General features: G+C 46.3%; 1 protein-coding gene across 13 annotated transcripts in view; it reads right to left on the minus strand.

Moving 5' to 3' along the window:
- Positions 1–20,832: 20,832 nt before the first annotated feature.
- Positions 20,833–26,751, minus strand: part of MBD1 (methyl-CpG binding domain protein 1) — a 71,567-nt gene continuing 65,648 nt past the window's right edge. For all 13 annotated transcript variants that reach the window (XM_063294019.1, XM_063294010.1, XM_063294011.1 and 10 more), the window contains 2 exons: positions 26,420–26,539; positions 20,833–22,356 (listed from right to left, as the gene is read on the minus strand). In XM_063294019.1, coding sequence (XP_063150089.1) covers positions 21,895–22,356; positions 26,420–26,539 — 582 coding nt within the window. In that variant the 3' untranslated portion in view covers positions 20,833–21,894. The remainder of the gene's footprint in view (positions 22,357–26,419; positions 26,540–26,751) is intronic.

The following is a 26,751-nucleotide window of genomic DNA, read 5'->3' on the forward strand; positions in this document are numbered from 1 at the left end:
TCATGACATACTGCCCCCTTTCCGAATAGTGTTCTCCCTCGGGTTTCTGGGTTTTCCCCGTGGAGCTGTCAAAACGCCACATTTTTTTTTTTTTTTTTTTTCAAAGTTCCCGCCGGAGTAGTTGTCGCCCCTCCCTTTGCTCCTCCCTCTACCACGTGCCTTCCCAGGGTGTGTCATGGTGCGCATGCTCGGGTTCTGACCTGGCGTGCGCATGCTCCAACCACACCCTGTTTGTTTGGCTCAGTTCGGCGAGGCGAGAGGCGTGGCTGGTCGGGTGCTTCTCAGCTCCAGGTAGGGCCCTTCTTTTCTTATTTAGAGTGCGTCGCCTTTGTTGTGTCTCCTGGGCGTTGCCCCCAGGTTGCCCTGTTGACTTGCTTGCCACTCCCCCGCGGCCGGGGGGCGGGGGGAGGGTGCTGGCGATCGTTTGTCACCACCCCGTGGGCCCGGGGCGGGGGGAGTGAGTCCCGGGGGGGGGAAGGTCCACCCAAGTCGCGGGCTTGGGGGGGGCCCTTTCCCTTGGGGCACGGGAGGCGGGGGGAGGCCTGCGGGGGGGGGTTTGGTTTTGCTGACCTTGGTTGCGGTTTGTCGGGGTATGCCCGGTGAAATGCTCTGGTCAGGTCAGGCGCGTTAACGTTGTGCGCCGCCACCCATTCCGGGTGGGGGAAGTGTTTCCACCTGACCAGATAGTGTAGAGTTCCTCGTTGCTTGCGGGAGTCGAGGATGTCCCTTATCTCGAAGTGGTGTTGCCCGTCGATCATAAGTGGTGCGGGCTGTGGCGTGCTTGGGTGCCATCGGGAGGTGGTTGCCGGTTTTAGGAGGCTGGTGTGGAACACCGGGTGGAGCCTCCGGAGGTTGTGTGGCAGGTCCAGGCGTATTGCTACCGGGTTCACTATTTGCGTGACTCGGAACGGCCCGATGTACTTAGGCCCCAGTTTTTTCGAGGGTTGGGTTGACTTTAGGAACTTGGTGGATAGATAGGCCATATCCCCCGCCTGGAACGTCGGTTGTTGGCGCCGGTGCTTGTCGGCCTGCTCTTTGTAAGCAGCCTGTGCCTCCTTCAGCGCCGCCGTGATTACTGGCCATGCTTCCGCGATCTTCCGTCCCCAGTCGCTGGCGTCCACCTGTGGTTCCGGGGGTTGAGGTAGCTCCGGTATGGGGACGAAGTCGCGCCCCGAGACTACTTCGAACGGAGTTTTCCCCGTGCTCGTGTGGACGGCGTTGTTGTATGCGACTTCGGCGAACGGGAGCAGTTCGGCCCAGTCGTCTTGGTGGTAGTTCGTATATGATCGTATAAATTGCTCTAAGGTGGCATTAAGAACCTCAGTGGCTCCGTCCGTCTGCGGATGCCAAGCCGTAGATAGGGCCTGTTGGGTCCCCGTCAGCTTCAGGAAGGCCCGCCAGAATTTGGAGGTGAACTGTGTGCCCCTGTCGGTCACCACACGTGCGGGACATCCGTGTAGCCTGTACACGTGGATGAGGAAGAGTTTGGCTAGTTGTTGTGAGGATGGGACCGACGTGCAGGGGATGAAGTGGGCCTGCTTTGAGAAGTAGTCCTTCACCACCCAAATGGCCGTTTTCTTCTGGCTGGGTGGGAGGTCCACTATAAAATCCATAGAGATTTCCTCCCATGGGCGGGAGGGTTCTGCCACCCGTTGCAATAGCCCCGCGGGTTTGCCTGGTGCCCGTTTGACCCTAGCGCACGTTGGGCAGGACGCCACGTAGGTTTTTACGTCTCGCCTGAGCGCGGGCCACCAGAATTGGCGCCGTGTTAGGTGTAGGGTCTTGAGGAACCCAAAGTGTCCCGCTTGCTTGGCGTCGTGTGACCTATGCAAGATCGCCTGGCGCTGCGAGTCCGGGACGTAGATTCTGCCTTCCCCCCATGCCAGGTCTTGCGCCATCGTTACCTTGTCGGGGTTCGCCAGGAACCAGGGGTCGGTTTTGAGGGCGGCGGCGAGGTCCGTGCGCATTCCCCCTGGTAGTTGCGGTTGGCTTCTTTCCGTCGCCGGTTGTCCCGCCGTCGGCTGCGCCGTAGCGTCGAGCTGCCTCCGTGCGCCGCTTCGGGTGGTCACGGCCATCCCCAGTTGCGAGGCGGATAGGACCGTCCCAATGGTGTCTGGGGCGGGCTCTTCGTCTTGGGGCAATCGGGAGAGGGCGTCGGCCAGGAAGTTCTTCTTGCCCGGCATGAACTTCAGCTGGAAATCAAAGCGGCTGAAGAATTGGGCCCATCGGACCTGTTTTGGGCTAAGGCGTCTAGGCGTTCGTAGGGCCTCGAGGTTCCGGTGGTCCGTCCAGACCTCGAATGGTTGGGTGGCTCCCTCGAGTAGGTGTCGCCATGTCTCTAGTGCCGATTTCACCGCGAAGGCTTCTTTCTCCCAGACGTGCCATCGCCTCTCTGTCTCGGAGAACTTCCTTGACAGGTAGGCGCATGGTTTCAGGAGCCCCGTGGAGTCTTTCTGTAGTAGGATGGCTCCCAGGGAGAAGTCTGAGGCGTCGGCTTGGACCACGAACGGCCGTTCTGGGTCCGGGTGCGCGAGGATTGGCTCCGTAGTGAACAGCGCTTTCAGCTTGTCGAATGCGGTCTGGCACGCGGGAGTCCAATTCAGCACTGTGCCTGGGTTCTTGGCGCGTCGGGTGTCCCCCACCCCTTTGGTTTTGAGGAGGTCCGTTAAGGGGAGGGCTATCTCAGCGAACCCCCGGGCGAATGACCTGTAGAAATTCGCGAATCCCAGGAAGCTCTGTAGTTGCCGTCTGTTGCGGGGCCGCTCCCAGTTTAGCACCGCTTCGACTTTTGCGGGGTCCATTTCGATGCCGTCCCCGGAGATTCGATACCCCAAATAGTCTAGGCGCTCTTTGTGAAACTCGCACTTTGTAGGCTTCGCATAGAGCTGCGCCCTTCTGAGCTTGTCGAGGACTTGCCTGACTAAGGTTACGTGTTCCTCGTGTGTTTTTGTGTAAATAAGGACGTCGTCAATGTAGACCAGGACCCCTTTAAACAGATGTTCATGCAGTACCTCATTGATGAGCTGCATGAACACCCCAGGGGCCCCCGCGAGTCCGAAGGGCAGTACCTTGTACTGGAAAGCGCCTAGGGGGCAGTTAAACGCCGTCTTCCATTCGTCCCCCTCCCTGATTCGGATGCGATAGTACGCCTCGCGAAGGTCCAATTTGGAAAAGACTTTGCCCGTGGACAGGTGGGCGAGCATGTCCTTCACCAGGGGTAAGGGATATTTGTTGGACAGGGAAGCCGCGTTTAGGCCCCGGTAGTCGGTACAGAGCCGTAGGGTCCCGTCTTTCTTCTCCCGGAATAAGATGGGGGCTCCGACCGGTGAGCATGCTGGCTCTATGAATCCCCTGTCTAGGTTTTTATCGATGAACTCCCGGAGGGTTGCCATCTCCTTCGGGGTCATCGAATAGATTTTTGGTCGAGGTAAGGGGACGTCGGGCAGCAGGTCGATCCGGCAATCCGTCTTGCGGTGGGGGGGTAGTTGGTCAGCCTCTGCCTCTCCGAAGACCTCGGAGAAGTCGGCGTATTGTTCTGGTAGGTCTGCTGGGTTAGCGGCGTTGTCTTGTGTGGTCGCCTCCGCTCGTCCTACCGTGGGGTTGCTTTTGCCGGCTGGAACTGGTGCTCGATACTCGCCGTCGCCGAATGTGAAGGTGCGGGTCGCCCAGTTGATCCGCGGGTTGTTTTTCGCGAGCCATGGCATCCCCAGGACTGCAATGGGCCGTCCGATGTGCGTGACTACGAACGATGTGCGCTCAGTGTGAGTGCCCATTTGCAGGGTGACCGGCTCGGTTTGTAGCGTGGCTGGTTTCCCTCCCGCTGTAGAGCCGTCCAGCTGGTGGAATGCCAGCGGCGTGGGGAGGGGGAAGCAGCGGAGGTCGAGTTTGGCGACTAGGTCGGGGTGGATGAGGTTTTTTGAGCACCCCGAGTCCACTAGTGCCGCGGCCGTGGTGGCTCCGTTTCCGGTGGAGAGTTGAATTGCTGCCAATATTACGGAGCTTTTGTCGTTTCGTTGAGGTGGTCCGCGTTGCTGTCCCACCGCCTGCCTCGCCACGCGTCTCAGAGCAGGCGGGGAGCATTTCCCGCCGGCTGGTCGGGGTCGGTATTGTCCTCTTCCCCCCAGTAAGCGTCCCAGCTCTCTTTCGGTGTCGCTGTGGCCACGGTCATTCGGCGGTGAGGCGGCGGCCCCGGGTTGGGTGGTTTGGGGCTAATTTTCGGGGCGGGCTTGGGCGCGCTGGTCGGCGGTCGATTGGCGAAGCAATCCGCCGTCTTGTGCCCTAATTTGCCACACCTCCCGCAGGGCTCCCGGTTGAACTTCTTTTTAGGGTATATGGGGCCGGCCATCCCCCCGTGTGGTGCGGGTACCTTTTTCCCGGCATCGTTTGTGTCTTCCGTGGTTGTCATGAGGAAGGTGCGGTGCGCGTGTTCGGCTTTCCCCGCGAGGTGGATCCACCCGTGTAACGTTTCTGGGTCGTCGCGGTAGAGGGCCCATTGGAGAACGTCGCGGTTGAGCCCCCTTTTGAAGATTTCCAGCAGGGTGGTCTCGGACCAGTCGCTGACCTTCCCCGCGAGGGCTTTGAACTCCAGGGCGTAGTCAGGGACCGTGCGGGTGCCCTGTTTAAGTCTTTGGAGTGCGCTTTTCGCCCGCACTTTGGCTAGGGGGTCTTCGAAGTAGTCTTTCATCTCTTTGATGAAAGCAGGGAAGGTGGCGAGGGCGGGGGAGCTGGACTCGTACAGTTGGACGTACCAGTCCGCCGCCCTGTCTTGGAGTTTGATCGCCACGGCGGCGATCTTGTCGGTCTCGGAGTCATAGGAGTGTCCGTGCCTCCCCATGAACTCCCTAGCGTTGGTCACAAAAAACGAGAGTTTTGTGGGGGTCCCATCGAAGAAGATGGGGAAGTCCTTTGGGGCCCGGGCGTTTTGTGCGGCCCCGCCTCTCACTTCTCGGGGTGTGGTGTCTGCCGCCTGTGCCGTCTGCTGGCCCTCCGCTGGCCCGTGTGGGTTCGATGCTTCGCTCGGGGTGTGGGCTTGTGCAGGGACGTCGTTGGGTGGCGCGGGGGGCATAAGCGCCTGGAGCATGGTCCGGAGTTCCGTCAGCTGAGCCCGCATGGCCGCGAGTTCAGCTCGTGCCTCGTCCACAGCCCGCGCCGCCGCTGGGGCCGGTTCCGTTGGCGCGTCCTCGGGGGTGGGTTGCCGGCGGGGTTCATCGTTCCTCTGCCGCGGGTCCGCTTCCTCCGCCGTCTGATGGGTGTCTCCGTCGTCCTCCTCCGTGTCGAGCGCCGTGGGGCTGTCGCTCCACGCCCGTTGCTGGGGTGCGATGTGGGGCGCGGGGTCCTCCGCTGGTTTCGGAAGTCGTGCTGCTCCCTCCCGCGGTCGGGTTGCCTCCGTCGCCATCTCCCCTTGGGGTTGGAGCTGAGGCTCGGGTCGGGTTGGGTGGGCGTCCATGGCTCCGGGAGTCCGCGGTGCCTCTGGCCTTGGTCGGTCCTCCTCTGTCTCTTGCCGCGCGGCTCGCCCTCCTTGCCCGCGCCGTTCCGGCCTCATCTTGCTGGTCTTCTCGCCGTCTACTCCTCCCGCGGCTCGTTGTCGTCCGGTGGGGCTCGGCGAGGCTGAGTTTATGACTCTCAGCTTTATGTCATGCGCTGCCTCCCCCTGAATAACAATCAGACACTGGTTTGCGAATCAGGCTCTGGTTTATTGCAGGGCAGGTACAGCGTTGGTAGAAAAAAGCTGAGAGTGACAGGAGCGCGCCGGTGCGGGGTTTAAATACCCCGCGCCGGTCAGCGCCCCCTCGCTCACGGTCACGTCACCACCCTTTGTCCCATGCGTTGCCCTGCCGGTGGGTGAGGGTTTCCGGGATCGCCCATCATCAGGTTTCCATTCTTCTGCTGATTGCTTTCAGCTGGGCGATCCCCGTTGTATTGCCGCTGATGGTTTGGGTGGCTCCGTGATTCCTTTGGCTATTGTTTGTTGGCCGTTAGTCGTTGTAGGTTGATGGCTACTTAACTTGTACCCCTTCACCTATTTCCTTGTCATTGTCATGAGTGCCATTGCGCTGATGACTTTAGCTCAACGGCACTCATGACACACTTCTAATTAGGCATGGTAAATCAGGGCTAGGCTAGTCAATTTCAGGGGGCTTCACATTCTCCAGGGCAGTTTGCCAGCCAACTAATCCATTTAAAAAGTGGCTGAAGAAGCCCTTTTCTAGAGTCCCTCACAGTCAAAAAAAGGACTGAGGGGTGGGAGAACTGATCAGGGGTTGGATAGAAGAGGCAGTTCCAGATGGAACTTGCAGAACCCATCAGAACCGCAAGCTTGGTGGTGCTTGCCCATGCTCATCAGCGGGCCCAGCTTTGCCCCCATGCAGCGTCAGGTGGTGGGATGAGAGGGAAAGCAATACTTCCAGAGCAGCAGAGCATTAATAGTCATCCTTGGGCTGCCTCAAGCTGTGGGCAAACGATGAGGTTCAGGCGGTGGCATGTGGACATGTCCTCTGGAAACTGTTAGTAGGCCATCCTCGTGCTGAGTCAAAGAGGTTGTGAGGGCATGCCCTTTGTCAATGCTTAAAAAAAAATAGAGTCCAGTGTTTCCCAAACCATAGACATTCCCTGTACTCTACAACCCCTTGTAGATGTCCTGCAAATATAGAAATATTATACTGTATATATGTAGAAATATCAACACATCACATCATTTTAGATTAACTGACATGAATCAGATGCCTGCTTCATGGGACAGAATAATTACTGTAATGGGAATCTTTCCCATGTTTTGGATCTCAGCCCAATCAAACAAGGGGGGTATTATGCTGACAGTCAGTTAGATGACAGATGTTTTATTAATTAAAATACATACATATAATTTAAAATTAAATTAATTACATATAGATAAAAATTATACACATATACAGTACATGCCAGGTCAGCACTCTCATCCATGATCAAATCACAGATGAGGGCTGCCTTATGATGAGGCTGACCTGGCATTTAGCAGCAGAACCCGAAAGGCAGGGCCACTGAGGGTCTGCTGACCAGGGCCCAGGGGGCTGGAATTCAGGACTGGAGCAAGACACCGGCGGGCTGTGTTCCCCAAGAGCTGCATTAATGTATTTAATATATTTTAATTAATTGACAAGTTAATGTATTTTAATTAATAATTTTTATTTATATCTATGTATAATTACTGAGACCCCAGGGCAGGGGTGGGGGGGTGGCATTTGTCATCCAGGAGTCTCTAGTGGCTCTCAGCAAGCCTCTCCTGTAAGTAATGCTACCCCACTTCATCTATCTGACAGGAATGACCCCCTAGAGTGGGACCTACAGGCAGAGATAGAGAGTCAGCAACCTTTGGGACTTTCGTCCTCTCTGATAGAGCATGCCGGCTTCCCACAGGTGGTTGCTCATACAGGAGGGAGACGAGGGCTCTAAATATAAATCTTTGAAAGAACAAAATGCACTAGACTTTATAACTAGATACAGCCTACTTACAGCACAGACCGTTCTTTCAATCTTCCACTTGTTCACTACGGTTAAAACTAAAGTAGACTCTCTAAAAGAATCCTTTGCAAGCTTTATTGAGAATCAATCGAATAAAATTGCTCACCCTGCCAGAGCAAATGGTTTCTGTTTAAATTGTGCCCAACAAACAGCTGGCAGAGGAAAGGAAGACCTTATCCCTGAATTAGCATTAAGGGCTATAGAATAGAACAAGTGACTTCCTTTAAGTACTTAGGAGTAGTCATACATGCCACTGGCTTGAGGAGAGCCCACTGTAAATATGCTGCTGCTCCGGGACAAAGATCTGCTAATGCCATCCTGAAATTTTTCTGCTCCAAGGAAGGATACAATGTTCCAGCCACACTTAAGCTCTTTCAGGGGAAGCCACTCGCCCAGCTCCTTTATGGGACTTTGATTGGCCCCCCAGTTTCCAGTTTCACTTCTTTGGAGGGAGTACAATCTAATTTATCAGAGCAGCTCTCCAGATACCTCGCTGTGTCTCTAATGCACATTTATGACTGGAGACAGGTATGATCAAAGTTGAGTCAAGAGTGTGTCTAACTTCATAAACCTTTGGTTAAAGTTTAACTTTTATCCTCAAGGCTTGGCACTTAATTCTCCAGGACAATTTCCAGTCCATATGGATCACGGCTGTAGAATCTAAGCTTTCAGAGTTAGGCTACTCTCCCTCCTTGGTTCTTAAGATGAACTATGACCAGGCAAAATAAATCCTGAAGCAAAGGATAAAGGATATTGAGCGGCAAGCAGCTCTAGGGAAAGCCTCGGCCTTCCTGTCACCAGCACACAACAGATATATTGCCATTGCTGCCAGCTACCTTACACAGCTAGAAACACCCAGCCATCAGAGAGCTTTCTCTCTTGCCTGATGTCACGCACTCCCCTCTGCAGCATTGGATGGTAAATATAAAAAAGTGCCATTGGCTGAAAGGCTTTGCCCCTGTGATTCCAGAGAGGTGGAAATTACAGACCATGTTCTTCATTTCCCCCTTCTATGGAGACATTCGAAACAGATTCATCCTACCTCTGATAAGCAGGCATCCTGGTCGCTCAGACTCAGCCTATGCCCAGATGCTGCTCATAGACAAACTGCCTTCTGCTACAGCACATGTGGCTGGGTTTTGTGCAGCAGCACAGAAGATCCACCAGACCCCGATGGGCCAATTTTCCACTAGCCAAACACACGTTTTAAAATTCATTTAAACTTTAGATATTATCACTTCTTTGTAATTTTAGATGTTATTATACTTACATCATTTTAGTGTCGATTTTATAATTTAAATATAGACTGCACCCTGGACCTCAATCATAGATGTTAGTTAGGTTGTTTTATAAATGTATTTTAACTTTGTCTTAAATTTTCTTTCGTTTATTATCTATTCAGATAAATTTATATATATTCACTAAGCACTCTGCTTGTACTGGTCTACGACCATAATCATAATTTTAAAAAAAAACACCAGGAAAGCTGATCAGGTATTGTGTAGAGAGCACGTTTTTCGATGCCTTTGCTGATTGCTTCAAAATCAACATCCGTATGCCAACCCAGTGGAAGGAGTTTCTTTTACAAACTGCCAGTGAAATGTACACCGAGAATGTTGACAATTCACAGGAGGGAGGGCGAGCAATGTTTTGCTTGTGTTGTCAGAAAGGGAAAGTGTTGCCTGGATACGCCTGGAATGCTCACTCACCGCCTATTTCCTCCTTAGTGATCTGTTGTGTCAGCTAAACATACTGTGATGTTATAAAGCCTGACTTCAATATGGATCTAACCACACAGACATGGCTTGATGATGCTAGAAGATGCCTCCAATCACCAGGGGGTTTTGTTCTTGCTTTTGTTTTGCTGTTATGATTTACCCCTAAGAATTGCTGGTTGCTATTATAAGACTGTGCAAATGTTTCCATTTACTAAACAGCTGTTATAAATTGATGGTGAGCTGAGTGACATGCTTCTTGACCTTTTTTTGTTTTTGGTTCACAGAACGTAATAACTAAACTAAACTAGTAGGAAAATAGCCTCTGGTGGCAGGGAGAGAGTAAGCTGTGCAATTGGTGAGGTAGAGCAGAGAGAGCAGCCATTGAGTCTCCCGCCGTCTTCTGGGCTCAGCAAATGGCCGCTTAGGATAAGCAGCACCCGCCTGGCTGGGCCCTCTTCAAGCTGAATGCTCCAGTTGTTGGTCCCACAAGGGATTAGTTCAGTTTTGCCCGGTGTGATATCCAATTACACCGGACACGAGAATTCATCATATAATCCCGTTTTATTGTAGATCTACAGAAAAGGGGGGCTTCCCCTTTAAAGGCAGGGAAAAGCCTAGAGCAAAGACAACCAACATTTCATAGAGTTTTGAAGCTGTTACTGCAAATGCTGTCTGGCTATTAAAGCTTCTGACTGGTTAACTTCCTAGTGTTTGCGCAGAAACTATTTCATGTAACATACCATCCCATAATAGTTCTTAGCATGTCCTGTGCTTCACATAAAAACTGGTCTAGGGGTGTGTGTTTTAATATTCTAACAAGCTAATGTTACTAGACTTCAGTAATTCATGGAGCGAGAATTGCCAGCTGTACAAGCTGGGTTTAGAAAAGGCAGAAGAACTAGGGACCAAATTGCCAATATCCGCTGGATAATGGAAAAAGCCAGGGAGTTTCAGAAAAACATCCATTTCTGTTTTATTGACTATTCTAAAGCCTTTGACTGTGTGGACCGTAACAAATTGTGGCAAGTTCTTAGTGGTATGGGGATACCAAGTCATCTTGTATGCCTCCTGAAGAATCTGTATAACGACCAAGTAGCAACAGTAAGAACAGACCACGGAACAACAGACTGGTTTCAGATTGGGAAAGGAGTACGGCAGGGCTGTATACTCTCACCCTACCTATTCAACTTGTATGCAGAACACATCATGCAACAAGCTGGGCTTGAGGAATCCAAGGCTGGAGTTAAAATCGCTGGAAGAAACATTAACAATCTCAGATATGCAGATGATACCACTTTGATGGCTGAAAGCGAAGAGGAACTGAGGAGCCTTATGATGAAGGTGAAAGAAGAAAGTACAAAAGCTGGCTTGCAACTAAACCTCAAAAAAACCAAGATTATGGGAACCAGCTTGATTGATAACTGGCAAATAGAGGGAGAAAATGTAGAAGCAGTGAAAGACTTTGCATTTCTAGGTGCAAAGATTACTGCAGATGCTGACTGCAGTCAGGAAATCAGAAGACGCTTAATCCTTGGGAGAAGAGCAATGACAAATCTCAATAAAATAGTTAAGAGCAGAGACATCACACTGACAACAAAGGCCCGCATAGTTAAAGCAATGGTGTTCCCCGTAGTAACATATGGCTGCGAGAGCTGGACCATAAGGAAAGCTGAGCGAAGGAAGATCGATGCTTTTGAACTGTGGTGTTGGAGGAAAATTCTGAGAGTGCCTTGGACTGCAAGAAGATCAAAGCAGTCCATCCTCCAGGAAATAAAGCCAGACTGCTCACTTGAGGGAATGATATTCAAGGCAAAACTGAAATACTTTGGCCACATAATGAGAAGATGGGACACCCTGGAGAAGATGCTGATGCTAGGGAGAGTGGAGGGCAAAAGGAAGAGGGGCCAACCAAGGGCAAGGTGGATGGATGATATTCTAGAGGTGACGGACTCATCCCTGGGGGAGCTGGGGGTGTTGACGACCAACAGGAAGCTCTGGCATGGGCTGGGAGTATACAACCCTGCCGTACTCCTTTCCCAATCTTAAACCAGTCCGTTGTTCCGTGGTCTGTTCTTACTGTTGCTACTTGGTCATTATACAGATTCCTCAGGAGGCAGACAAGATGACCCCATGCCACTAAGAACTTGCCACAATTTGTTATGGTCCACACACTCGAAGGCTTTAGAATAGTCAATAAAACAGAAATAGATGTTTTTCTGAAACTCGCTGGCTTTTTCCATTATCCAGCGGATATTGGCAATTTGGTCCCTAGTTCCTCTTCCTTTTCTAAACCCAGCTTGTACATCTGGCAATTCTCGCTCCATGAACTGCTGAAGTCTACCTTGCAGGATCTTGAGCATTACCTTACTGGCATGTGAAGTGAGTGCCACTGTTCAATAGTTTGAACATTCTTTAGTGTTTCCCTTTTTTGGTATGGGGATATAAGTTGATTTTTTCCAATCTGATGGCCATTCTTGTGTTTTCCAAATTTGCTGGCATATAGCATGCATTACCTTGACAGCATCATCTTGCAAGATTTTGAACAATTCAGCTGGGATACCGTCGTCTCCTGCTGCCTTGTTATTAGCGATGCTTCTTAAGGCCCATTCAACCTCACTCTTCAGGATGTCTGGCTCTAGCTCCCTGACCACACAGTCAAAGCTATCCCGATATTGTTATCCTTCCTATACAGGTCTTCCGTATATTCTTGCCACCTTTTCTTGATCTCTTCTTCTTCTGTTATGTCCTTGCCATCTTTGTTTTTGATCATACCCATTTTGGCCTGGAATTTACCTCCAATGTTTCTAATTTTCTGGAAGAGGTCTCTTGTCCTTCCTATTCTATTGCCTTCTTCCATTTGCGCGCATTGCTTGTTTAAAATAATTCCTTATCTCTTCTGGCTAACCTCTGGAATTTTGCATTTAATTGGGCATATCTCCCCCTATCACTGTTGCCTTTTGCTTTCCTTCTTTCTTGGGCTACTTCTAGTGTCTCAGCAGACAGCCATTTTGCCTTCTTGGTTTTCTCTTTCTTTGGGATGTATTTTGTTGCCGCCTCCTGAACAATGTTGCGGACTTCTGTCCATAGTTCTTCTGGGACCCTATCTACTAAGTCCAGTCCCTTAAATCTATTCTTCACCTCCACTGCATATTCCTTAGGAATATTAGTGAGCTCATATCTAGCTGATCTGTGGGTCTTCCCTAATCTCTTTAGTCTGATTCTAAATTGTGCAAGAGGAAGTTCGTGATCTGAACTACAGTCAGCTCTGGGTCTTGTTTTTACCGCCTGTATAGATGTCTGCCACCTTTGGCTGCAAAGGATGTAGTCAATCTGATTTCGGTGTTGTCCATCTGGTGAAGCCCATGTATAAAGCTGTCTCTTAGGTTGTTGGAAGAGAGTGTTTGTTATGCACACTGAGTTGTCTTGGCAAAATTCTATCAGCCTATGTCCTGCTTCGTTTTGTTCTCCCAGGCCATGCTAACCTGTAATTCCAGGTGTCATTTGACTGCCCACCTTAGCATTCCAGTCTCCTGTGATGAAAATAACATCTGTTTTAGGTGTGTTGTCCAGTAGGTGCTCCAGATCTTCATAGAACTGATCTACTTCAGCTTCTTCAGCATTTGTGGTTGGGGCGTATATTTGGATCACTGTGATGTTAGATGGCTTGCCCTAAATTGGAATTGAGATCATTCTATCATTTTTGGATTGTATCCAAGCACTGCTTTAGCCACTTTACTATTAATTATGAAGGCTACTCCATTTCTTCTGTGGTCCTCTTGTCCACAGTAGTAGATCTGGTGGTCATCTGATGTGAAGTGGCCCATTCCAGTCCATTTCAGTTCACTGATGCCCAAAATGTCTATCTTTAATCTTGACATCTCACCAATAACCACATCCAGTTTGCCCTGGCTGATAGATCTTATAATCCAGGTTCCAATGGTGTGTTGATCCTTAGAACATCGGATTTGCCGTTCACCACCAGCACTGTCGACCGCTAGCTGTCCTTTTGGCTTTGAGTTAGCTGCGTCATCACATCTGGGGCTGGTTGAACTCATCCTCTGTTCCTCCCCAGTAGCATTTGGACCATCTTCCGACCTGGGGGTCTCATCTTCCGATGGTATACCAACATATCTCTGGTTGTACTGATCCATTTAGTTTTCATGGCAAGAATACTGGGTGGGTTGCCATTACCTTCCCCAGGGATCGCATTTAGTCTGACCTCTCTGTCACGACCTTCCCGTCTTGGGTGGCCCTTCATGGTTTAGCTCATGGCATCGAGGTGCTCAAGCTCCAGCACCACAAGGTAATGATCCTTTGCTGAAGCACAATCCAGTTATTATAAGATAATTCAGAAAGTTCATTTAGTAAATTTTGATAAAAAATTTTCTGGTTTTCATTAGGGGCATATACTCCAACCAATGTCACTTTTAAGTTTTGTAATTCTAATTCTATTATTATATATCTCCCATTTTTATCAGCACTTATTAGTTTAGTGTTTAGGTGGGGCTTTACATATATTGCAATTCCATTTGTTTTTTTTCATTTGCTGCTATATATTCATTTCCTAATTTCTTATTTACCAGATATTTACTATCTTTTTTCGCAATATGAGTTTCTTCCTCTGTGTTCTGTTCTTCTATGTTCAAACGTTTCCCTTTACTTTCTTTACTTTCTGGCCTGTCCCTTCTATCTGCATCCCCTTCTAGGTCTTTCTTATATTTTTTAAGAAATTCCTGAGCTTTAAAAATGGTATTCAGTTTATATCTTTGTTGTTGAAATGTGACACTAACTCCTTCCAGTACTTCCCATCTGAAGGGGATTTTATTTCTTTTTAAAACTTCTGTAAGAAAGAAATATTCTCTTCTTTTTTAAAGTATTCTTAGTGGGATATCCTTCAATATCATAATTTCCTCTCCTTCAATATTAATCTTTTTCCCATAAGAGGCCTGTATTATCAGTTCTTTTGTCTTTTTCCTAGCAAATTCAATTATTATTATTATTTTATTTTTTTATTTATCTAATTTATCCCTGCCCGTCTCCTCCCGTCGGAGGCCTCTGGGCAGTTTACAACAATCGATTAAAACCATCCCAATAATACAAAAAGTAAAATACAGTAAAAAATACTATAAATAGAAATAAAAAATAAAAAATCCAAGCGGTGAAGCATCTAAAACAGTCCAAGTGTGGGAGGAGTGGTCTGTAACAACCATCCCCATGTAGCTCTATTCCCCTCTCCACCCCAAGCGAGGTGGCAGAACCAGGTCTTCAGACTCTGCCGAAAGGCCAGGAGCGATGGGGCCAATCTCACCTCCAGGGGCAGCATGTTCCACAGGGCGGGAGCTACTGCGGAGAAGGCCCGCTTCCTGGACCCCGCCAGATGAAATTCTTTTACAGACGGGGTCCGTAGCATGCCCTCTCTGCACGATCGGGTGGGATGGGTTGATGTAATGGGGAAGAGACGGTCCCTCAGGTAGCCTGGCCCCATGCCATGTAGGGCTTTAAAGGTGATAACCAACACCTTGAATTGGACCCAGAAGCAAACTGGTACCCAATGCAGCTCGCGCAGCAGTGGTGTTACATGTGCCCTTCTGGGGGCACCAAAAACAGCTCGCGCAGCTGCATTCTGGACCAGCTGAAGCTTCCGGATACTTTTCAAGGGTAGCCCCATGTAGAGCGCATTGCAATAGTCTATCTGAGAGATAACAAGGGCATGAGTGACTGTTCGAAGGGCCTCCTGGTCCAGGAAGGGGCGTAACTGGTGCACAGCACGTAGCTGCACAAAGGCTCTCCTTATATCTCTTGGTTTCTGGTGTGCTTTTGCATATTTCGAATTAACTCTGAACATTTTTTCTATATCATCTTCTAATCTTTCTTCTTCCCATTCAGTTAGACTAGCAAGCATTTGAATCACTATTTCTTTAATTTCCACCTCCTTTTTTTCAGGTACTCCTCTCAACCTAACACAATGTTCTTTTTCTTTTAACTCTAGCACAGTTAAACGATCTAATTCAATATCATTCTCTACTTCTAATTTCTCCACTCTTTCTTTTACCTCTTGAATATCTGCTTTTATTCTTTTATCCATTGTCTCTAGTTTGTGATCTAGTCTTTTCTCAAATCCATCTATTTTCTCTTCCAGCAGCTGAGTTAAATTTTGAGTGATATTTTGAATTGTTTTTTGTGTAAAGTCCTCAAACGTGGCTTTCAGCCATTCTCCTTCCCCCACTTCTGGACCTCTCCTATTCTGTCTCCTTGTATTCATTGTGGTTTAATATAGATCTTTCTCAAACTTATTTTATTTACTACTCCTAATACAATATTTATCTATTACAACATACAGTATCTATTTCTAAGTATACAATTTCTAAATATACAATTCAAAATAAACTTATATTTAATTTCAGTGTGTTACAATATGGCGTAGAAAATTAATTAACTAATCCAGTTCTTTTTTTTTTCCAATGAAGACTTACAATAAAGGTTTTTCTCCCATAGATACAAAGTTTTTTTTCTTTTCCTTTTCTTCCCCACTTAGAAAGTTTCTTCTTTTTTTCTTCTAAATCAGCAGTTTTTGTTCTTTGGTAGAAGTGAAGGGGGCAGCAGAATTGCCTAGGAAGCTAGGCTACTCACACGGACTCTACAGATCTTGCTTCCAGGCTTCCCAGCTGCTTTTGTTATGGCGAAAGTGAAAGTAGAAGAAATTGAAACTTTCGCCTGCCGCTCCGAAGCTGCTGAAGCTCTTCGCTGGCAGCGCTCTTCTTCTAGTGCTGTCTCCATGGATTGCTCATCACTCTGACTCTGCAAAACCACCTCTTTTCCGCGCTGTAGGTATTGAAAATCTCGAGCTCTCACAGTGCTCGTCCTGCCGCCATGCTCCTTCACCGGAAACCCCCCATGTTAAAGACCTCCTTCAGATCATTACTGAAATCTGAAATTGCTAAAAAAGGAATCAACCATAAAGGAAGTTGCAGAACATCTTACGATAGAAAATCATGCTCTGTCATCAAGTTTTATTGAAGTCTGCCCTACATGCCAGCTTTTTTTTTTTTTACCATACCGGTGACAGTAGCAGCTGCAAAGAGGTCATTCTCTAAATTTAAACCTGAAAAGCCACACATCCCTAGACAGTACCTAAATAAATTGTTGGTGCTGACAACGGAGAATGAGCTGCCACAAAACTGTCTATTCCAAAGATAAAATCTGCAGATCAAAGGCACAACAGAAAAAAAAACGAGTCACCCTTTACCACCCCTTCCCACTTGCATACAACCAAGAATACTCTTGCCAGGCCCCAGACCTGATCCAGCAGAATCACATGGCATATACTGACTATGAAGCGGCACAACACCCAGGTGTATCATGGATGCTCTGGTCAGTAGGCTCAACAGCTTAGACTAGTGTTTCTCAACCTTGGCAGCTTGAAGATGTTTGGACTTCAACTCCCAGAATACCCCAGCCAGCAAGGCTGGCTGGGGAATTCTGGGAGTTGAAGTCCACACATCTTCAAGTTGCCACGGTTGAGAAACACTTGCTTAGACATAAGAAAAGTAAAGGGAGAGGAGAAGGAATGCCTTTCCCATGCCTTTGCCATTCTCCCTGCGTGAAAAGTTGCTGCTGTGTTAATTTGTAGAAATGTGGTTTTTTTTAATCTAATGTGTCATTTATTATTATTGTACCGTGTGCAGACTCTTGGTCTCAGTCAGCATTCTAAAAATGTCCCCAAAAGCTTTTGCTTTGGTTTGGTTGGATGTGAGCATTGTTTGATGGTGTCACTGTGCTCTGGGCATGCTCTTAGTCTTCATGGTTTGAGGGCCCCATCTTTATCAAGGGCCTTTTCCACTTTAAATACATCCCTGGTTAGGTGTTTTGAGATGTTTGTTTGCTTACTTTGCTTTAAAGCATCTACCCAAATCCACATTTGAATGTGTAAGGAAGTTGTATTGACAAACGTACCCATCTGTAGCCCCTGGATCCACCTTACAGTATGGAGGACTTCAGCAACTGAAACCATTAGCCATTAATTTTAGCAGTACAGTACAGGGCAACCTGCTTTAGGTCTCTTGTAACCTTAATAACCGGGCAGGTGTCAGTTTTTCAAGCCCCAGCAGCACTGTGAGTGATACCACAATCAGCACCTGCCACAATTCCCGTTTCTCCATAATTCTTCTAGTTGAGAGGGTTGGTCAGCATTGTGAACACAGACCTAGTGGGACAATAGACGACATAGTTTTGAAGGCTCATAGGATGTTCCAGCATTCAGTGAGGGAAGCCTTCCTTTCCTGGGGGTGGAAGGACTCTGGCATATAGACCTACTCTGTGGGGCAGCTGGGCAACTCCACCTCCTCCCTGTAGAATATAAAGAGCCATGCTATGTTTCTCCAATCATTACTCAATCAAGGCTATGACCTTGAAGAAGTCACCTCTTCACCACCAGTCCCCCCAAAAATCTTTACTAGTGACCACAGGCCAAAGACTATACAGCCAGCAGTAGATCATCTGAATACTCCTTTCCGAGACATGTACCCTGAAGAACCCACTCTCCCATTAAATGAGTGGCCCTGCTCTGAACTCCCAGCCATGGGTTCTTCAGACCACACAGTCTCTATAAAGGAGTTCCCAAATACCACCCTCTCACCTGAGAATCTTCCAAAATCTAACATTTCGGTCAAAGGGCCTCCAGGATTCACTGCCCCAGCACAGAGTCCCCTAAAGCCCACTGTTGCATTAGGCAAAGCCCTAAATGCCATCCTGCCCAAGATTCCGCCAAAGCTAATCAATGAGACTTAAGACTCCACCATCCCAGTGGTTGATCCCAAAAAGTATTCTGTCCCAACTGGTAGTCATACAGAATCCTTGACTTGGACCTGCAGAAGGATAGATCCAAAGTTTCAAATGTTTGTTACTGGGTCCTTTGCAGCAGTCTTTTTGCTATTCTTAATTATTTTTCCAAGGTTCTCCGTTTTACAAAGAATGGCATTTACACTAGTGAGATTTAATGATTTACTTTTGAAGGTGTTGGCAGGGAAGTTCAGTAACATTCTATATTCAGAGTGCTCCTACACATGCTTGGGTAGACAGTTTCAAATTGCAGTCTTGCTGTATTGTTATGAACTCTTTCTCCCTAACATGTCCATTTTCTCCTTTATTGGTTTATATTCCATCTGTGATCTTCTTTGGTCCTTGACCTTAAATTAATTAATAACTAGTTCCTTTCATCATTTAATGTAAGTTTCTATAAAGTGTCCTTCTCTAGATCTGTTCCAATTTGATTACACCTTTCTTCAAATGAGCATCCAGAACTAGACAAAGTACTCCAGATGAAGCTTAACTCATGCAGAATAAAAAGTAATTCCTTCCAACAGTTTGGAAACAACGGTTCTGTTAATGCAGCATAAAACTGCATTAGTGCCCCCACTTTTTCCTCCTTTGCTAACCATACTACACTTCTGACCTATATTAATACAGAAATCAATTTGTAAATTATCCTCCCATGCAAATTCCAAGATCATAATCCTTCACCCCATACTTGTGCAATTTTTTTACATAAAAGAAATTTAAATGTGTCTCACTTAACATTTTTGATTATCTCAATTTGTTTTAGGATCTGTTCCTCAATTTTCCCTGATATTAGTATCAAAGGAACTAGTCCATAATTTTCTGGATCCTCTAGATGGCAGCATTTGAATATCTTCAATCTTACACTGGATGGCTCCAGTCTTACAACAGTTCTGTTCAGTCAAATTTCCCAAATATGATGGATACATCATATTTTCCATGAGAGTAAAAGGCCAGTATAATTTATTATCACCAATATCAAACAAAAATGTCAATTAACCTAAGGCCATTAGATATTTCTGACCATATCCTGATCTTTCACTATTCAAATGACTTCTGCAAGATTAGATTTAGTTTCCCTTTTAAGAGAAGAATGGGGAAAATCTGGTTGGTTGTCATTAACCATTCATATTTTACTATCCTTAGTGAGCAAGGAGTCAGAGTTAGCAAACTTTCTAGGTGCAAGACTCTGCCCACGCAGTGAAGGAGCCATAGAAACCACCAAGCATGCCTCACTGTACTGTCCATTTTATGCCAATACTCACTATGAGCTGCTAATTCCACACCTAATTAAATATCCTGGTCACTCTGATCAGTTCTATTTAAATCTTTTACTTTCAGATTCAAATGACTCTATTTCCCTAAGTGTGGCCAAATTTTGCTATATAAGATGTAAGATGTTCAGCAGTTCGATGTGTTTACCTAATTAGCTAATCAATATCAATTTTATGTATCCAAGTGTGTTTATGGACTGTCATTGAGCACAATAAGGATTCTATTCTATTCTAATCTAAATGTTTACCTTAAAAAGAAGCATCTATCATAAGCTGCAGCCTGAAGGATTTGTATTTATTTTCTCTTCAAAGCTATAGCATTGGCAGAAAAAAACTGACATCTTTTCTCTTTTGAACATCAAAATAAAGATGTTCTTAGAAAATCAAATTGCTAAAAGGTAACTGGTGAAAATTATAGGATTTCTGCTATCCTGAGAGAATCTACCATTCAAACGACCATTAGAGGAAGTTATGATAATTCAGATACTTCAATATCAATGGCATTCCACATGGCATGCTCTCCATCTGCCCCAATTATGTACCTTCTCCCCCAAAAGACATTTTCACTGCCACTTCAAATATACTTGAAGACCCAAAAGAAATTTTCACTGCCACTTCAAATATACTTGAAGAAAGTAACTCAGGAATTCTTACAACCCAGCTGTAAACACAGGTCAATTCCCTGTATTGTTGATGGAGATCAGAGGGTAGTTTCAGTAGATTAGCTACTTTGCAACAAAAGCTGACATTTCAAGTGGAGAATGCCTAGTTCACGGTCACTAGACTAGTTTTCAAGCAAAGAACTGTAATGTTCAATCTCCTCTGAGACTAACATCTTCTGGATCTGGGCCTCAGATACTAAATCTGATTTCATTAGCAGGCTTCTCCTGCACCAGGGCTATATATCACCAACTGCCCAGTGGGAAGAATCCTAAAAGTTGATCTTTCCTTAAGTTGCATACACTGTTTGTAAGGAACTTTGAAGGGTATTTATCCTGAAAACTGGTATATAAATAACTGAAACAAATAAATATCAATGTTACATTGACATGGGCTACAGTGCTGAAGGAAAACAAAGCTGGAATAGTAAAAGTGACCACAAATTGGAGGGTGCAACCCTGACAAACCAGATCAAGAGGGTCTTATCCTTATGGTCCCCCACCCACCCACTGTAAACTCCAACAAAAGTTGTTATTCATGGAGGTTGCCATGAGAACATGAAATTGTGAGACCCTGTAGCTTGAAACCGGGATGTCACAATTTTATGTAAGCTAAAAACACTCCCAGTACAATTATGAGCCCATGTGGCTTCAGCAGGTAATTGGTGAATAGATGGCCAGTGGGCCATATTATGCTCATCCTAGCGTGCATATCGGCCATAAAAAAAAAATAAAGGACCCAAGACTAAGGACAAATTTGCACAGCAGCCTCAGCTACCTCTCTCCCATGTGCTCACAAACCAGTCTGAGGATTCTGACCCTGAAGAGAAAACAAGAACAAAGGATCACTTGCTCTTTCAAATTTTTAATACATTAAAAAAAAATAGAGGCCAGTTCTGATTTGACAACTCTTTGAGGACAGTTTCATTCTTTCCTTCTGAAAGAAAAAAATATCACACCTCAGGAAAGACAGACGGACTGCAAAAGGCATGGGGGAGGGGCGGGCAGGGGTTGCTGTTGTCGCTGCCACCAGCTACACTGAAGGAAGACATGGAACAAAACCACAAGTTAGCAAGTGACATACAGCTATGGCTTCTGTAGAACTTCCCTGAACAGAACATGCTGGAATCTCTCAGCATATAGAATGGCCACTCAGCCACTTCCTCTCAAGCAACCTTTGTGGGACCTTTACTGCTCCCAGAGCGTAAGTCTTGCTGGTCCTCAGACAGAATTCACCATCCAAGCTACACAACACTGAACAAAGGAAAACATGCCTGAGGCAATTCAAGTTCTAAACATGTGTGGGAAAATGTCTTGACCACAGGGATTCTTATCAAGAAGGAGATTCTATTATAAAATCCCATTCTTCCTGGGTCCGGTGAAGATCATACTATGGATCTATAGTTCTCCAGGACAGTGCTGGATATGACAGGGTGGGGCCAGGCAAGCAAAGACAATGGAAACAAGATCCCAAACTGATGCAATAACCACCTCCACATGCCCATCATATCAACCTATAACACTACATTGCCAAGCACATAAAGTTTTAAAAGTGCCCAAAACTGGTGGTCAGCACAAGTTGCTGTGATGTGCGCTATCCACCCTGTAACACTCTTGCAGGAAATGAGCAAATGGCTGAAGCAAGCCCGGAATTTAGTCTTCCGAAGAAACTTCTCTTAACACCAGAAATGCAGAAGCGAGTTACCGGGGGAAAAGCGAGATAGAAGACAACAACAAGGGGAATATATTTTTTTGTGCCAAGCTACTGAACATGAGAAAAAAAAATGAAACTATGGCAAGGAATGATCCTTTTAGAAATCCAAGCCATTTCCAGTGTCAAAATTAAATGTCTGCCCATTCTCAGACCAGAGGGCCGAGGCTGTCCCCAAATTCCCTTGCCCAGCTTGGTTCTCAGCGAGTGCCGCTTCCTGACGGCCAGGGGTTGAGACGGCACTGCGGACAGCAGCCTGAATACACAAGAACATCACAGGCCTCAGACCGTTCTCCAGCATGCCACCCTGCAGGCCAACCTGAACAAAGTCGGTAGGCCTCCAGGTCACAGATCAGTTCCACCACCTCATCCACTGTGGTCAGGCGGGCTGGGTGGCTGGCGTAAAGTTCATGTTCCTGAGGCACCGGCAGGTCTTGCACCACCACGTGGAAGAAGAGGCCTGGGCGGATGTGAATGACTGCAGCAGACATGGTGGAGTGTTTCGAGCGCTGGACGAGACGCAGGTCTGGGCTGCCCAGTGGAGGCAACACTTCCCAATGAGCAGGGAGTGGGATCTCATTCAGCTCAGCCAAGAACTCTCGCAAGACACTGTCCAACTGGGAGAGAGGCTGCACACCACCCAGGCTGTAGACCTCCATGATCTGGAGGAAGAGAAAAACATGCCAGCTCAGTACCCTTTAGTATCCAAAACAACCTCAGATGTGCTGCCATTTCCCCCAGTTTGGATTAAATGGGGCACAGGATCTTCTATTTCAAAACCATTCATTGTCATGACCAGGGCACTGACTAGAGGTCTCAACTCACGTAGCAGTTCAGCCTCCAGACACATTTAAAGCACAATTTGGCTCAGTCTGGGATGAAGTGGCTTAAGAATGTGGTTCATCTGTCCAGGAACATCATGTTTTACATATTCTGAAAAGTAACATTTGCACTAAAGGCCACTTTTGCACTCGGGTTCATATAGTCTCAGTTTGGCTTCTGGATGTTCACATGGCAGGAAATGCCTTTCAGCAACAAACTAAGGTCAGCTACAACTCCATCTTGATCAGGAGAGTCAAGGCACTGGTAACCTCCACATTAGATTACTACAATGCACCATATCAGACACGTTGTTTGAAAGCTGCCCCAAACCTGCAATCTGTAATCTAGTACAGGTAGTCCTTGGTTAACAGTGGTAATTGGGACTGGAAACTCCATTGCTAAGTGATGCAGTCATAAAGTGTGATGTCACGTGACTGCACTGACTTACAATGGCAGTTCCAGTTGCCATCGTTAGGTGAATCCCACACAGTCGCTGCGTCCAGTGGTCACAGGATCGCCATTTGCGACCTCCTGCTGGCTTCCCCATTGACTTTGCTTGTCGGAAGCCAGCAGTGAAGGTCGCAAATGGTGATCTTCACTCAAATGACGATCTTCAAATGGCAAAAGTGCTGAGGGCAGTAATGCTGACAAGATTCAATTGATTTGACTGAGGAGTACAAAAGCTCACAGAAGCAGCTAATATTTGGAGAACTTATCAGTGATACATTCATCATCAAATAAAAATTGATGGACTTTTTTGCTTAAGGAAAGAGTAATTTAAATCCCTTCTCTAGCTTGGACGGATAACATGTGTGGAAAACAGGAAATTATTTGCCATCAGAACTTACTTTTGTACTTGAAGAAGAACTAGCCAAACAGAATGAAGGAACAGGTGATATATCTTGAGAGAATCTCTATCTGTGAGCTGTGGTCAGGAAAAGATGCTCCCAAAAAAGGTTTTAACATATTTTATGGCTATGAATGTTTCTTCACAATGAGACACTAATTGCTATCCTTGATCTATCAGTGGCAGTTAGCAAAATATGTGGGTGAATTAAAATGTATCACTGCACCTACCTACAGAAATACTCAAGACTTTCTCTATAAAATTAGAGCCTTATTGGTGTCATGAGTGAGGATGGCGAGCAGGGGGCTCCCAGCCAGGCTGTAAAGCGCATGCGTAGTACTGAGGAATTAGGTGGCCATTGAAAGAGACACAGATCGGGCCCGCCTTAGTCTTTGGGGTTTATATGTCTGGGTTTTTCCCACGCTTCTTCAGTTTGTTAGGATTCTCTGTTATGTAGCAGTAAATAAACACTAGAGACCTATTCCTTGTCTCAGCGTGGTTCCTGGCTGTTAGGACAATTGGTACCCCAAGATCTGCACATGTGACACCACTGCTGCGCGAGCTGCACTGGGTGCCAGTTTGCTTCCGGATCCAATTCAAGGTGTTGGTTATGACCTTTAAAGCCCTACATGGCATGAGGCCAGGTTACCTGAGGGACCATCTCATCCCCATAACATCGACTCGTCCCACCCGATCGTGCAGAGAGGGCATGCTACAGACCCCACCGGTAAGGGAATTCCACTTGGCAAGGTCCAGGAGGCAGGCCTTCTCTGCAGTGGTGCCCACCCTTTGGAACATTCTGCCCCCAGAGGTGAGGCAGGCCCCTTTGCTCCCGGCCTTCCGGAAGAACTTGAAGACCTGGTTCTGCCGCCTCGCTTGGGGTGGGAGGGGCAATATTTCCTCCTGGGGGTGGCTGGTATCATAGAGCCCTCCCCAAAGAATGAGATCTTCACTCCTTGGATGTTGTATCTATTTTATTCTTTATTTATGCCAGTTGTTGATATTGTAATTTATATTTGGTTTTAATTGCTGACTTTATTGTGAACCGCCCAGAGTCCCCCTTTTTGGGGGAGATGGGCAGTGATATAAATTTGAATAAATAAACAAACAAACAAGTAAATAAGCAAGTGAAAATAAGAGCAGGTTATACACGATACCATACTAACTGTAATGGCAAACATGTGACAGAGAGAGAGAGATGCTGCAAATGTCATAGAAGGTCATAAATGCATGCATTCATTGCAAAATAACTTTTTTATTACCATATTTGTGAAAGGTCGCTATCCGAGATAGTCACTAAATGGGGACTACCTGTAGTCAATTTTTCCTGCTTCAGAGACACAGAAACTGCTGACCAAAGTTGGGAGAACCTCAGGGAGATATAATAAGGCTCTAGAATCAATTAAAGAAAGTCTAATTTGGTGAGCCTCTGTTCTGGCAACTTTTTAACCTGTGTTTCTCAGGTAATATGCACACTTAAGGACTAGGTCTATCAATCTTTACCCCCATTTATAAAAAGGCAAGAAATGTGCTCCAACTAGTTACCATCCCATTAGTTGGCTGGTTTATCAGCAATCCATACACTATACTGGAAGGTGCCAGAGTAGACAGAGCAGGAAAATATATCAGTGGAGAAATATATAGGATTTAGACCTGGCCAGTTGACTCAGTGCTTAATTCCAGAGTATTTAGTAGGAAAATGTATTTCCACTGAGGGGAAATACCTTTATCCAGGTTTTATAGATCTCAGATTGGCTGCTGTTCTGATTCCCATGGATATTTTATAGAGAAAGATGTGATTATTTACTTTAGGCAGGAATTTCTGGGCACTAACTAAGAAGCTGTGTTATTAACACCTTTATGCAGGTAGGGTTAATTGTTACAGCCGTATCTATATCAAATTGGAAAGGAATTAAATATTGATATTACCTATCTCTCATTTATTTTTCACCCACCCAAGCTGGCCAGAAGATGCAAAGGTATTTTAAAATATTAATTACCAAGAGACAAAGGTAATGATCTTTACAAAAAGACCAACCTAACACAGACAGCAAATAAATGGGACCCGAGTTGAAAAGGTTATGCTGTTTAAATGGGAGAGGGGGAGAGAACGGCGCTTCAGGTAATAGAGTCGGGGCAGACTAAAATCAAATCGTAAACTGAGAGTGCAACTAGACTTCTTCCATTAGCCTTAGCTAGTCATACTAGTAGTGATCATCATATACCATCTACAATTATTATATTTGAAACCAAGGTAGTGGCACAGTCAAAATTCCTAGACATTATCTTCTCAATCCCTGATGAGTACTGAATGAAAACTTATTTGCAGTTTGCAACCAGTATAGACATGGGCCCATTTAATTGTAGGCTTCAATTAATTGTTATGGATTGGCACCTCTAATTTTATTAATTTTCATTCTTCTTAGAAGAGATGCAGGCAGCAAACCCATAGTCTTGCAGAATTACCTGTGGTTTTAATATCTATAGGTTCTCGATAGCATTAAATTGGCTCTTAAATATCAAACATGGGATTCTGAATTTCAGAGAGATCAGAGTGTGGTACATGGTATCTTCAAAACATCATAGCCACAAACAAAGAACTTCTATGCTGATAAGGTTTACTGTTCTATCTTTAGCCTTGCTGTAGTTTTGTACTACTGCTGTTATAGAAATTTGCATCTCATAGATATTATTTTAACAAAGATGCCTGGCAGGCTGAAACAACAATATGTATCCTTTCTCTTAGCAGGTATTCAGTTTTATGGCTGGTCAAGGACCATAAATTTCTCATAACAAAGTTTCCATGCAATTATCTCACAATCCACCCACAACCACAAATCTCTTTAATAGTTGAAAAAAGCTACAATCAGTCCCAAAGGCCTCCTTCATCTCACTGATCTCAGCATCTGTTGTTGCTTATCCATCAACTTCTGCTGGCCATACTGATTGTGATTCTCATCGTCAGGATGGGGAACAAACTTGCCCAGGCTCAACAGTCGGAAGAGAAAAGTCTAAAGAGTTATTGCCACTGTGCCCAAAATTATTCCATTACTCACCACTGGAGGGTGCATTTGCTGCAATGGTCCCACTGCATTGTCTTCTGGATCATCCAGAACTACCACTTCTGTGCTTGGTGTTCCTGATAGCCTCTTAAATTGGGGGAGTCCTGCTGATACCTGCAGCAATTAGAATAGGCACAAGGTTTTAGTTTGGAAAAGTCGAACAGGCCTTTCTCTGGCTTCTCAGTGCCCAAGCCTTGCTTCAGGCAACAAATCTGACAGAACTGCACATACAGAGACACATACAAACAAAATTCAGCTGAAGGACAGATTATGTAGAGAAGACAAAATACATGGGATTACAAGGCAAACTACAAGAGACCTCCCAA

This window comes from Candoia aspera, chromosome 2 (assembly GCF_035149785.1).
Source record: "Candoia aspera isolate rCanAsp1 chromosome 2, rCanAsp1.hap2, whole genome shotgun sequence".
Lineage (NCBI taxonomy): Eukaryota > Metazoa > Chordata > Lepidosauria > Squamata > Boidae > Candoia > Candoia aspera.